The 14,195-nt window shown below is 51.7% G+C and overlaps 1 protein-coding gene across 1 annotated transcript in view; it reads right to left on the reverse strand.

The window, feature by feature from the left end:
- Positions 1-7,519, reverse strand: part of LOC137421626 (calcium and integrin-binding family member 2) — a 65,806-nt gene extending 58,287 nt beyond the window's left edge. Inside the window, exons 1-2 of the mRNA XM_068107868.2 lie at positions 7,381-7,519; positions 6,909-6,943 (exon numbers count right to left, since the gene is read on the reverse strand). Coding sequence (XP_067963969.2) covers positions 6,909-6,943; positions 7,381-7,431 — 86 coding nt within the window. The 5' untranslated portion in view covers positions 7,432-7,519. The remainder of the gene's footprint in view (positions 1-6,908; positions 6,944-7,380) is intronic.
- Between the last annotated feature and the right edge of the window lie 6,676 nt (positions 7,520-14,195).

Below are 14,195 nucleotides of genomic sequence, written 5' to 3' on the forward strand. Positions count from 1 at the left end.
GTCCACCATGGTGAGCAGGTGGGTGAACCCCCGCGAGGGGGGCAGGGGACCCACCAGGTCCACGTGGACGTGGTCGAAACGCCGTTCAGGCACGGCGAAAGGTGCCAGCGGGGCCTGGGTGTGGCGGTGGACCTTGGCTCGCTGGCAGGCCGTGCAGGCGTTGGCCCAGTCACGGATGTTTCGTCAAAGGCCGTGCCAGACGAAACGCGCCGACACCAGCTTCTGAGAAGCTTTCCGGCCCGGGTGAGAAAGGCCGTGGATGGAGGCGAAGATGCGGCGCTGCCAGGAAACGGGCACGATGGGGCGAGGCTGGCCCTGGGAGACGTCGCAGAGCAGGACGGTGCCCGCGAAGGGGATGTCGGCCAGGCGGAGGCCCGTGTCCGCCACGCGGAGTGCCTGCACCGAGGCGTCGGTGGTCTGGTCGGCCGCCATGAGCGTGAAGTCCACGCCGAGGTGGACCGCGTTCGCGCTGGCCCGCGAAAGGCAGTCGGCCACGGCGTTGTCTTTGCCGGCGACGTGCTGGATGTACGTGGTGAACTCCGACACGGCGAAGAGGTGGCGCTGCTGGCGTGCCGACCACGGCTCCGTGACCTTAGCCATTGCGTAGACCAACGGCTTGTGGTCGACGAAAGCCGTGAACGGGCGGCCCTCCAGGAGGTGTCGGAAATGGCGAACGGCCAGGAATAGCCCGAGCAGCTCGCGGTCGAACGTGCTGTAGTTTAACTCGTTCGGCCGGAGTTGCCGGCTGAAAAAAGCGAGTGGCTGCCAAACCCCGTCCACCCATTGCTCATGGACGGCGCCCACCGCGTAGTTGGAGGCGTCCGTAGTGAGGGCAATGGGCGCTTTGAGTACCGGGTGAGCCAGCAGCGTTGCGTCGGCGAGGGCCCGTTTGGCACTGGCGAAGGCCGCGTCCATGGCCGCGGACCAAACAATGTCATGCTTGGCCGGCTTGCCCCGGAGGGCCTCGTAAAGGGGCCGCATGAGCTGAGCAGCGCAGGGCACGAATTCGTGATAAAAATTCACCATGCCGAGGAACTCTTGGAGGGCCTTGATGGAACGGGGACGCGGGAACGTGGTGATGGCCTCGACCTTGGTCGGCAGCGGCACGGCCCTGGTCTTGGTGATGCGGTGGCCCAAAAAGTCAACGGTCGTCGCGCCTAAGTGGCATTTGACCGGGTTGACAATTAAGCCGTGCTCGCTGAGGCGACCGAACAGTGTTCGGAGGTGGAGGAGGTGCTCGGCGCGGGACGTGCTGGCGACGAGGATGTCGTCCAGATAGACGAAAAGAAACGGCAGGTCGCGCAGCACGCCGTCCATCAAGCGCTGGAACGCCTGGGCCGCGTTCTTGAGGCCAAACGGCATCCGCAAAAATTCGAACAGGCCGAACGGCGTGATGACGGCCGTCTTCGGGACGTCGGCCGCCCGGACAGGTACCTGGTGGTAGCCCCGTATCAGGTCAATTTTCGAAAAGATGACCCGTCCCGCCAAACGGGCGGAAAAGTCCTGAATATGCGGCATCGGGTACCTGTCGGGGGTGGTAGCGTCATTGAGACGGCGGTAGTCGCCACACGGGCGCCATCCACCCCCCCGGCTTTGGCACGATGTGCAGTGGCGAGGCCCACGCGCTATCGGAGCGCCGTACGATGCCGAGGTGCTCCAACGCGTCGAATTCGGCCTTTGCCACGGCGAGCTTGGCTGGGTCGAGGCGGCGGGCCCTGGCGTAGACCGGCGGGCCCGTAGTGGGTATGTGGTGCTCGATCCCGTGCCGCACCGCGACGGCCGAAAACGTCGGCCGCGTGAGGGCCGGGAATTCCACGAGCAGGCGAGCGAACTCGTTCGTTGCCGGGAGGGCGCACGCCAGTTCGGTCGGCGCGGAGCTGCTCATTGTGCACGCCAGGGAGCTGAAGGTCTCGGCGTGGACAAGGCGACGTCGTTTGACGTCGACCAGCAGCCCGTGCGCGCAGAGGAAGTCGGCGCCCAGCAAAGCCACGGGGACGCTGGCGGTAACAAAAGTCCATTGAAAGCGCTGGCTGCCGAAGCAGAGGGTGACGACGCGTGGGCCGAAAGTGCGTATGGCCGAGCCATTAGCAGCGACCAAAGAGGGGCCGCAAACTGCGTCCAGCCTGTCCTGCTCGGAGGCAGGTATGACGCTCAGTTGGGCGCCGGTGTCGCACAGGAAACGCCGTCCAGACGCTTTGTCCCGAATAAACAGCAAGTTGCCCGAGTGGCCGGCGCTCATGGCTGGGAATGAACGCCGGCCCGGCCGTTTCCCGACCTGCCGAAAGTGCACGGGGGCCGGCACGTCCGAGCCTTGTGTCCGAACCTGGCGTGGTAATAACACCACGCCCGGTCAGGTGGAGGCCCCGGCCGTCGTGTCGGAAGCGGGCGGTGCGGCGTGGCGGCCGCCAGTTGCACCGGCAGTTCGGCCTCCAACCGCGCAGGGCGCTCGGGCGTCGTGGGCGTCGCCTCGGACGGCGGCGGGCTCCAGGTAACCGCGCCGATGTGCTGGCCCACCGAGGAGATCTTATCGGCTTCCCTGGCGAGGGCGCGGGAATCCGTGATCAACGTGCCAGCCAGGGCGAGGCGTACCGGGTTAGGCAGCTGACGGAGGAACAGCTCCCGGAACAGGAATGCCGGAGAGTGCTCGCCGAGCAACGAGAGCATATAGTCCATGCGCTCGGACGGGCGCGTGTCGCCGAGCTCGGGCAGGTCAAGCAGGCGCCGTGCGCATGCTGCCGGTGAGAGGGCGAAAGCGCCGAGGAGGAGCGTCTTCAGCGCGTCGTATTTGTCAGCAGCCGGCGGGTGCTGGCTTGGGGAAGGGCTCCACGGCTCAAGGCGTGGGCCGCGGTGGCGGGACCGAGCGCCGCCACAACATGGTGGAAGCGGGTGTCGTCCGCGGTGATGCCTCGCAGGGCGAACTGGGAGTCCGCCTGGGCGAACCAAACAGCCGCGTGAGTCTCCCAGAAGGTAGGCAGTTTAAGCGTCACTGCCGTATCCATGTCGGTAGGTCACCAATGAAGGAACTGCGCTCCAACGCGAGTCGAAAGAATTGACGCGACCAAAGACGGAATTCGTCCGAGTTGCTTTATTGAAACCAAACAGCTCAGGTATTCTCTCAAGCCCGTTTTTCGGGCAACAATATATATACACATTTATGTCGGGAAGTTTGCCCGGCAAAAGCTATACCGGGCATGCCCGGTATCAAGGGCGAGCCTTGGAAAGGCGAGTCTGGACCTGCCCGGGCGTGTTTGGCTGCGGCCTGGCAAGTCGAGGCTGGGCGTGCCCGGGCGCTCTGGGCGAGCACTGGAAAGGCGATAGCGGGCATGCCCGGATGCTCTGGGCGAGCCCTGGAAAGGCGATAGCGAGCATGCCCGGACGCTCTGGGCGAGCCCTGGAAAGGCGATAGCGGGCATGCCCGGACGCTCTGGGCGAGCCCTGGAAAGGCGAGAGCGGGCATGCCCGGGAAAGACGAGACCGGGCGTGCCCGGGAGGTTCGGGCGTGCCCGGGAACAGTGAGTCCGGGCATGCCCGGGAGAGGCGCGTCTGGCCGTGTTCTGGCCGGTGCAAGGCGATTATGTACATCCAGCGGTAACCGCTACAACTTAAGGTTTTGGACAATTTTTCAAGTTCAAGTCCAGAACTCTATTTTCCAAATTACTCCCTAAGTTTGCGGATTTGTGGTTCACGGATATTTTCGAGAATGTAACCTTGGCGAACGGAATGCCCTCCTGTATACACTTAAACACTGCGTGGGTATTCGTGTTGTATGAACTCTCCAGTTTTTTGTATGCAAACTGTTACAAGTCAGTAAAATGTGGGAAAAACAGGATCATTAGATATTAGGTAAAGAAAAAGATATGCAAAGGAGTTAATCAAACGAAATTGTTTGTTTGTGCGTCCACCATTTTGTTTTTATTGAGTGTTACCGACTTACCGTGTAATAAACGTGGTACACGATGAACATACGAACAATAAAGTGTTTCATGTGAGATGCCTGAAAGTTGTGGATTGTTTTAAAGCTCATTATCCTTTATATCTATTTTATTACTTTTGAGGTTTTATTTTTAGGGATCATTTAAAGGTGTTTATCTGACGAGTTTAAGGGTGTAGTACTGGTGAACAGGTGATTTTTTTTTTTTTTTTTTTTTTTTTAGCTGAACAGTTTCCTTATAGTCTTATAAACAAGAATCATGCTATTAGAGGTCATAGAAGTACCCCTAATTATTGAAAAATTCAAATTTCAATTCAATTCAATATAATATTTTGCATGAAATTTGTTATAACTTGGGAAATGCATCATTCTTTTGGGCTGAAATTTGGACAGGATATTCAGAATATCACTTCCTTTAAAATGATGAAGGCTTTTGTTTATAGGAGTAGCCATTGTGGATTTATTGAAGGACAACCAAGTTTTATCTGGTAATTGGCATAATTAGCTAATTAGTGAACATTTGACATAATTTCACAAAATCCTCTCATCAGGTAGTAGAGTAACACATGTATAATACATGTACCAAGTTTTGTGTGAAAATAATGATAGGTGACATAGAAGATAGAAGTAGAAATGTGTTCTTTGTTTTTCCTTGTTTTTTATTGACGGTCTAATTTATGCTAATTATATGCATGTAATATGACAAAGAAGCGTTGAAACTGGTCTGAGTTAAAGCCAAGATTATATCTTTCAAGAAAAACTGAAAATTAGATATTAACTTGACTTTGTTTTTGTGTAAAGGCCTCTCAAAGGTACCTATGTAGTTTTCTCAATTTTTCACCAGTACTACACCCTTAATATAAGGAGTTCAGTACTGGGTTAGCCAAAGCAAGGTTCTGCTCAATAAAGCAATGGTGTCTCGTTTCGTTTCTCTCATCATTTCATCCACTTCGTTAATGAATCATTGATTACTCGAGACATGCGAGGAGTCAACATTGGGTTTTGTTGAAACGTCTGGTTTTCATTGCGTTGAAGGAGCTGTGCTCCAACGCGAGTCGAACGGATTGACGCGACAAAAGACGGGAATTCGTCCGAGTTGCTTTATTGCACAAATCAAACTCGGGTACTCTGAAAAGCCCGTTTATCGGGCAGCAATATATATATACACACTCAAACACGTCATGCCGGAGCGTTTGCCCGGGAAAGGCGAGACTGGGCGTGCCCGGGCGTCCTGGGCATGCCCGGGAAAGGCGAGACTGGGCGTGGCCAGGCGTCCTGGGCGAGCCCTGGAAAGGCGAGTCTGGACGTGCCCGGGCGTCCCGGGCGTCCTGGGCGAGTCCTGGAAAGGCGAGGCTGGACGTGCCCGGGCGTCCTGGGCGAGTCCTGGAAAGGCGAGACTGGGCGTGCCCGGGCGTGCCCGGGCGAGCCCGGGAAAGGCGAGTCCGGGCATGCCCAGGAGAAGCACGTCTGGGCCTGTCCGGGTGGCCTGGGCGAGCCCAGCATGGTGATCGCTCCCTGGCTGCGTCCTCGGCAGGTGCAAGGCGATTGTGTATACCCAGCGGTAACCGCTACAGCGTTTTAATTACATCGATATACCTTTTATGTTTACGTACCTTCATGGTCGTCACCATCGATTTGGGGCATGTGACGTTAGATAAACAGAAAAATAAAGGAAGGGGATGGAGTGGATCACAAAAAGGGAAGAAAAAGGGAGTATTGTATAAGGGTAAACAAGTTGGAGAGGAGAGAAAAGGGAAAGGAGGTGAGTTGAGAAAAGCATAAAGAGATGAGGGGGAAAAGGATAAAGAGGAGGGAAAAGATGATGACAGGAGACAGAGGAGGATAAGGAGAGAAAAGGGGAAAGTTGTGGGAGTTGGCGTCGAGATGGGGATGAAAAGGAAAGGAGTTTGAGATGATATATAGAAGGAGGGAGTATGGAATGAGCAGTGCATGGTAGAAGTGTGCAATGAGGGGTTGATGGGGATGTTCAGTGACGGGTTGATGGGGTGCACAGTAGGGAGCACATGGTGAGGGGTGCGTGGTGGGTGTGCATGGTGGGTGGTGTGCTGGCAGGGGTTGGTGGGGGTGTGCGGTAGGGGTGCATGGTGGGGGTGCATGGTGGGTCTGCAATGAGGGGTTGATGGGGATGTACAGTGAGGGGTTGATGGGTGCATGGTGGGTGTGCATGGTGGGTGGTGTGCTGGCAGGGGTTGGTGGGGGTGTGCGGTAGGGGTGCATGGCGAGGGTTGCATGGTTGGGGGTGTGCTGGCAGGGGTTGGTGGGGGTGTGCGGTAGAGGTGCATGGTGAGGGGTGCATGGTGAGTTTGCACGGTGGGTGTGCATGGTTGGGGGTGCATGGTGGGTGTGCATGGTGGGTGGTGTGCTGGCAGGGGTTGGTGGGGGTGTGCGGTAGGGGTGCATGGTGGGGGTGTGCAGTAGTGGTGCACATGGTTGGGGGAATGTAGTGAGGATTTGGTGGGGGTGTGAGGTATGGGGCACACCATGGTGAGGATGCATGGTGGGTGGTGTGCTGTCAGGGGTTGGTGGGGGTGTGCATTAGGGCGTGCATGTTGGGGGGTGTGCAGTGGTGGCGCACATGGCTGGGGATGTGCCGTGAGGTTGGTGGGGGTGTACGGTAGGGGGAGCATGGTCAGGGTGTGCAGTTGGAGTGCACGGTGGGGGTTACATAGTGAGGGGTTGGTGGGGTGAGCGGTGGGAGGCGCATGGAGAGGGAGGGCGAGGGGGGTAGGATACTCTCTGCACAGGTTGTAATGATTCCAATTGCCAGGTATACCTCGTGTTGAGATCTCACAGGTTGGTTCAGGGTCATCACTTACTGACTTATCAAACATTCCGAGTGTGGTGACTGGTGATGTTATCGTCACACATGTACATGAGCGATTATAACACGACATGTGCATTAATTTGTTTTCCATGTGACGATACCTGAGGACGAGGATGATGTCATAAACCGTACCTGAGGATTTCCTTTCGGGTAAAGAACGTGCAATCCTGGGGGAGGGGGAGGGAGGGTAAGGGGGGTTAAGGGGTTAACATTTAAAGGGTAAATTGTGGACGAGACCACCATCGGATTATTATTAAGTTTAACAACGATGATCAAAAACACAATATTGCTTTTTAATTGAAAAATACTACAATAAATGACGTGTTCACCACAAGGTTGAGGAAGACAATTGATATTATAATTTAACTTCTTATGTTTCATAATAAACTTATATAAAAAACATTTTGTGCTTTAAAAATAATTCCTCATCGAAGAAAGAAAAGTAAAACATTCAAAACCTTCACACAATGTGTTCCAATTGAATCATTTCAATATTTACACTTTGATATGTTTAACATATAAATACGTTAATTGTAGATAAAGATTAAAATGCACAAAGAGGTTAAAATGGCCGATTCGAGGCGCCAATGGTCTCCTCACGTACCTGGTAGGCATCGAGTTGGTCTCCGGTAAAAATGGTTTGTTTATTGCCCATGGCTCCTCGTTCTCAGGGCTACCTGCATACCGAGACCCAGGATTAATACCTTGGGGGTTCACCTGGGGGACATGGAATTCCAAGACCCAACCGCCTCAGAACGTGGACGGACGAAGAAGTGCGAAGGTGAAGAGGAGGAGGAGGAGAATGGGCGGGATTTGGGATGCGAGTCGCTCTCGAGGATCCAACTCACCTTCCTCAACTCCCACCCTCTCACCTTGCGATCTCCTTGTGCGCTCGGACAATACAGCTCCTCATGGCCCTCGTGTTACGTGGGCAGTTAACCACACAACAACACAGCTCCTCATATTCCTCGTGTCACGTGGGCAGTTAACCACACAACAACACAGCGCTTCATATCCCTTGTTTCACGTGGGCAGTTAACCACACAACAACACAGCGCTTCATATTCCTCGAGTCACGTGGATAGTAAACCACACAACAACACAGCGCTTCATATTCCTCGTGTCACGTGGATAGTTAACCACACAACAACACAGCGCTTCATATTCCTCGTGTCACGTGGATAGTTAACCACACAACAACACAGCTCCTCTTATTCCTCGTGTCACGTGGGTAGTTAACCACACAACAACACAGCTCCTCATATTCCTCGAGTCACATGGATAGTTAACCACACAACAACACAGCTCCTCATATTCCTCGAGTCACGTGGATAGTTAACCACACAACAACACAGCGCTTCATATTCCTCGAGTCACGTGGATAGTTAACCACACAACAACACAGCGCTTCATATTCCTCGTGTCACGTGGATAGTTAACCACACAACAACACAGCGCTTCATATTCCTCGTGTCACGTGGATAGTTAACCACACAACAACATAGCGCTTCATATTCCTCGTGTCACGTGGATAGTTAACCACACAACACAGCACCTCATGGCCCTCGTGTCACGTGGATAGTTAACCACACAACAACACAGCGCTTCATATTCCTCGTGTCACGTGGATAGTTAACCACACAACACAGCGTCTCATATTCCCCGTGTCACGTGGGTAGTTAACCACACAACACAGAACCTCATATTCCTCGTGTCACGTGGGTAGTTAACCACACAACACAGCGCCTCATATTCCTCGTGTCACGTGGATAGTTAACCACACAACACAGCGTCTCATATTCCTCGTGTCACGTGGATAGTTAACCACACAACACAGCACCTCATATTCCTCGTGTCACGTGGGTAGTTAACCACACAACACAGCGCCTCATATTCCTCGTGTCACGTGGGTAGTTAACCACAACAACACAGCGCTTCATATTCCTTGTCACGTGGATAGTTAACCACACAACAACACAGCGCTTCATATTCCTCGTGTCACGTGGATAGTTGACCACACAACACAGCGCTTCATATTCCTCGTGTCACGTGGATAGTTAACCACACAACAACACAGCGCTTCATATTCCTTGTGTCACGTGGATAGTTAACCACACAACACAGCGCTTCTTATTCCTCGTGTCACGTGCATAGTTAACCACAAAACAACACAGCGCTTCATATTCCTCGTGTCACGTGGATAGTTAACCACACAACACAGCGCTTCATATTCCTTGTGTCACGTGGATAGTTAACCACACAACACAGCGCTTCATATTCCTCGTGTCACGTGGATAGTTAACCAAACAACACAGCGCCTCATATTCCTCGTGTCACGTGGACGTAGTTAACCACACAACACAGCGCCTCATATTCCTCGTGTCACGTGGATAGTTAACCACACAACAACACAGCGCTTTATATTCCTCGTGTCACGTGGGTAGTTAACCACACAACAACACAGCGCTTCATATTCCTCGTGTCACGTGGATAGTTAACCACACAACAACACAGCGCTTTATATTCCTCGTGTCACGTGGGTAGTTAACCATACAACAACACAGCGCTTCATATTCCTCGTGTCACGTGGATAGTTAACCACACAACAACACAGCGCTTCATATTCCTCGTGTCACGTGGATAGTTAACCACACAACAACACAGCGTCTCATATTCTTCGTGTCACGTGGGTAGTTAACCACACAACAACACAGCGCTTCATATTCCTCGTGTCACGTCGGTAGTTAACCACAAAACAACACAGCGCTTCATATTCCTCGTGTCACGTGGATAGTTAACCACACAACAACACAGCGCTTCATATTCCTCGTGTCACGTGGGTAGTTAACCACACAACACAGCGCTTCATATTCCTTGTCACGTGGATAGTTAACCACACAACAACACAGCGTCTCATATTCCTAGTGTCACGTGGGAAGTTAACCACACAACACAGCGCTTCATAATCCTCGTGTCACGTGGGTAGTTAACCACACAACACAGCTCGTCATAATCGTCGTGTCACGTGGGTAGTTAACCACACAACACAGCTCCTCATAATCGTCGTGTCACGTGGGTAGTTAACCACACAACACAGCTCCTCATCATGATCGTGTCACGTGGGTAGTTAACCACACAACACAGCTCCTCATAATCGTCGTGTCACGTGGGTAGTTAACCACACAACACAGCTCCTCATAATCGTCGTGTCACGTGGGTAGTTAACCACACAACACAGCTCCTCATAATCGTCGTGTCACGTGGGTAGTTAACCACACAACAACACAGCGCTTCATATTCCGCGTGTCACGTGGGTAGTTAACCACACAACACAGCTCCTCATCATTATCGTGTCACGTGGGTAGGTAACCACACAACACAGCTCCTCATAATCGTCGTGTCACGTGGATAGATAACCACACAACAACAGCTCCTCATAATCGTCGTGTCATGTGGGTAGTTAACCACACAACAACAGCTCCTCATAATCGTCGTGTCACGTGGGTAGTTAACCACACAACACAGCTCCTCATAATCGTCGTGTCACGTGGGTAGTTAACCACACAACACAGCACCTCATGGCCCTCGTGTCACGTGGGTAGTTAACCACACAACACAGCACCTCATGGCCCTCGTGTCACGTGGGTAGTTAACCACACAACAACACAGCGATTCATATTCCTCGTGTCACGTGGATAGTTAACCACACAACACAGCACCTCATGGCCCTCGTGTCACGTGGATAGTTAACCACAAAACAACACAGCGCTTCATATTCCTCGTGTCACGTGGATAGTTAACCACACAACAACACAGCACCTCATATTCCTCGTCACGTGGATAGTTAACCACACAACACAGCACCTCATGGCCCTCGTGTCACGTGGGCAGTTAACCACACAACAACACAGCGCTTCATATTCCTCGTGTCACGTCGGTAGTTAACCACAAAACAACACAGCGCTTCATATTCCTCGTGTCACGTGGATAGTTAACCACACAACAACACAGCGCTTCATATTCCTCGTGTCACGTGGGTAGTTAACCACACAACACAGCGCTTCATATTCCTTGTCACGTGGATAGTTAACCACACAACAACACAGCGTCTCATATTCCCAGTGTCACGTGGGAAGTTAACCACACAACACAGCGCTTCATAATCCTCGTGTCACGTGGGTAGTTAACCACACAACACAGCTCGTCATAATCGTCGTGTCACGTGGCTGGTTAACCACACAACACAGCTCCTCATAATCGTCGTGTCACGTTGGTAGTTAACCACACAACACAGCTCCTCATCATGATCGTGTCACGTGGGTAGTTAACCACACAACACAGCTCCTCATAATCGTCGTGTCACGTGGGTAGTTAACCACACAACAACACAGCGCTTCATATTCCGCGTGTCACGTGGGTAGTTAACCACACAACACAGCTCCTCATCATTATCGTGTCACGTGGGTAGGTAACCACACAACACAGCTCCTCATAATCGTCATGTCACGTGGATAGTTAACCACACAACAACAGCTCCTCATAATCGTCGTGTCACGTGGGTAGTTAACCACACAACAACAGCTCCTCATAATCGTCGTGTCACGTGGGTAGTTAACCACACAACACAGCTCCTCATAATCGTCGTGTCACGTGGGTAGTTAACCACACAACACAGCACCTCATGGCCCTCGTGTCACGTGGCTAGTTAACCACAAAACAACACAGCGCTTCATATTCCTCGTGTCATGTGGATAGTTAACCACACAACAACACAGCACCTCATATTCCTCGTGTCACGTGGGTAGTTAACCACACAACACAGCACCTCATATTCCTCGTGTCACGTGGGTAGTTAACCACACAACACAGCGCCTCATATTCCTCGTGTCACGTGGGTAGTTAACCACACAACACAGCGCCTCATATTCCTCGTGTCACGTGGGTAGTTAACCACAACAACACAGCGCTTCATATTCCTTGTCACGTGGATAGTTAACCACACAACAACACAGCGCTTCATATTCCTCGTGTCACGTGGATAGTTAACCACACAACAACACAGCGCTTCATATTCCTTGTGTCACGTGGATAGTTAACCACACAACACAGCGCTTCTTATTCCTCGTGTCACGTGGCTAGTTAACCACACAACACAGCGCTTCATAATCCTCGTGTCACGTGGATAGTTAACCACACAACACAGCGCTTCATATTCCTTGTGTCACGTGGATAGTTAACCACACAACACAGCGCTTCATATTCCTTGTGTCACGTGGATAGTTAACCACACAACACAGCGCTTCTTATTCCTCGTGTCACGTGGATAGTTAACCACAAAACAACACAGCGCTTCATAATCCTCGTGTCACGTGGGTAGTTAACCACACAACACAGCGCTTCATATTCCTCGTGTCACGTGGATAGTTAACCACACAACACAGCGCCTCATATTCCTCGTGTCACGTGGACGTAGTTAACCACGCAACACAGCGCCTCATATTCCTCGTGTCACGTGCAGAGTTAACCACACAACAACACAGCGCTTTATATTCCTCGTGTCACGTGGGTAGTTAACCACACAACAACACAGCGCTTCATATTCCTCGTGTCACGTGGCTAGTTAACCACACAACAACACAGCGCTTCATATTCCTCGTGTCACGTGGATAGTTAACCACACAAAAACACAGCGCTTCATATTCCTCGTGTCGTGTGGATAGTTAACCACACAACAACACAGCGCTTCATATTCCTCGTGTCACGTGGATAGTTAACCACACAACAACACAGCACCTCATGGCCCTCGTGTCACGTGGGCAGTTAACCACACAACAACACAGCGCTTCATATTCCTTGTCACGTGGATAGTTAACCACACAACAACACAGCACCTCATGGCCCTCGTGTCACGTGGCTAGTTAACCACACAACAACACAGCGCTTCATATTCCTCGAGTCACGTGGATAGTTAACCACAAAACAACACAGCTCCTCATATTCCTCGTGTCACGTGGATAGTTAACCACACAACGCAGCGCTTCATATATTCCTCGTGTCACATGGATAGTTAACCACACAACAACACAGCGTCTCAGATTCCTCGTGTCATGTGGATAGTTAACCACACAACAAAGCGCTTCATATTCCTCGTGTCACGTCGGTAGTTAACCACAAAACAACACAGCGCTTCATATACCTCGTGTCACGTGGATAGTTAACCAGTAACCACACAACAACACAGCGCTTCATATTCCTCGTGTCACGTGGAGAGTTAACCACACAACAACACAGCGCTTCATATTCCTCGAGTCACGTGGATAGTTAACCACACAACAACACAGCTCCTCATATTCCTCGTGTCACGTGGATAGTTAACCACAAAACTACACAGCTCCTCATATTCCTCGTGTCACGTGGATAGTTAACCACACAACAACACAGCTCCTCATATTCCTCGTGTCACGTGGATAGTTAACCACACAACACAGCGCTTCAGATTCCTCGTGTCACGTGGGCACTTAACCACACAACAACACAGCGCTTCATATTCCTCGTCACGTGGATAGTTAACCACACAACGCAGCACCTCATGGCCCTCGTGTCACGTGGGCAGTTAACCACACAACAACACAGCGCTTCATATTCCTTGTCACGTGGATAGTTAACCACACAACAACACAGCGCTTCATATTCCTCGTGTCACGTGGATAGTTAACCACACAACAACACAGCGCTTCATATTCCTCGAGTCACGCGGATAGTTAACCACACAACAACACAGCGCTTCATATTCCTCGAGTCATGTGGATAGTTAACCACACAACAACACAGCGCTTCATATTCCTTGTGTCACGTGGATAGTTAACCACACAACACAGCGCTTCATATTCCTTGTGTCACGTGGATAGTTAACCACACAACAACGCAGCGCTTCATATTCCTCGAGTCACGTGGATAGTTAACCACACAACAACACAGCTCCTCATATTCCTCGTGTCACGTGGATAGTTAACCACACAACAACACAGCTCCTCATATTCCTCGAGTCACGTGGATAGGTAACCACACAACAACACAGCGCTTCATATTCCTTGTCACGTGGGTAGTTAACCACACAACAACACAGCTCCTCATATTCCTCGTGTCACGTGGAGAGTTAACCACACAACAACACAGCGCTTCATATATTCCTCGTGTCACGTGGATAGTTAACCACACAACGCAGCGCTTCATATATTCCTCGTGTCACGTGGATAGTTAACCACAAAACAACACAGCTCCTCATATTCCTCGTGTCACGTGGATAGTTAACCACACAACACAGCACCTCATGGCCCTCGTGCCACGTGGGCAGTTAACCACACAACAACACAGCGCTTCATATTCCTTGTCACGTGGATAGTTAACCACACAACAACA

This window comes from Myxine glutinosa, chromosome 2 (genome assembly GCF_964187855.1).
Source record: "Myxine glutinosa chromosome 2, kmMyxGlut1.1, whole genome shotgun sequence".
Taxonomy (NCBI): Eukaryota; Metazoa; Chordata; class Myxini; order Myxiniformes; family Myxinidae; genus Myxine; species Myxine glutinosa.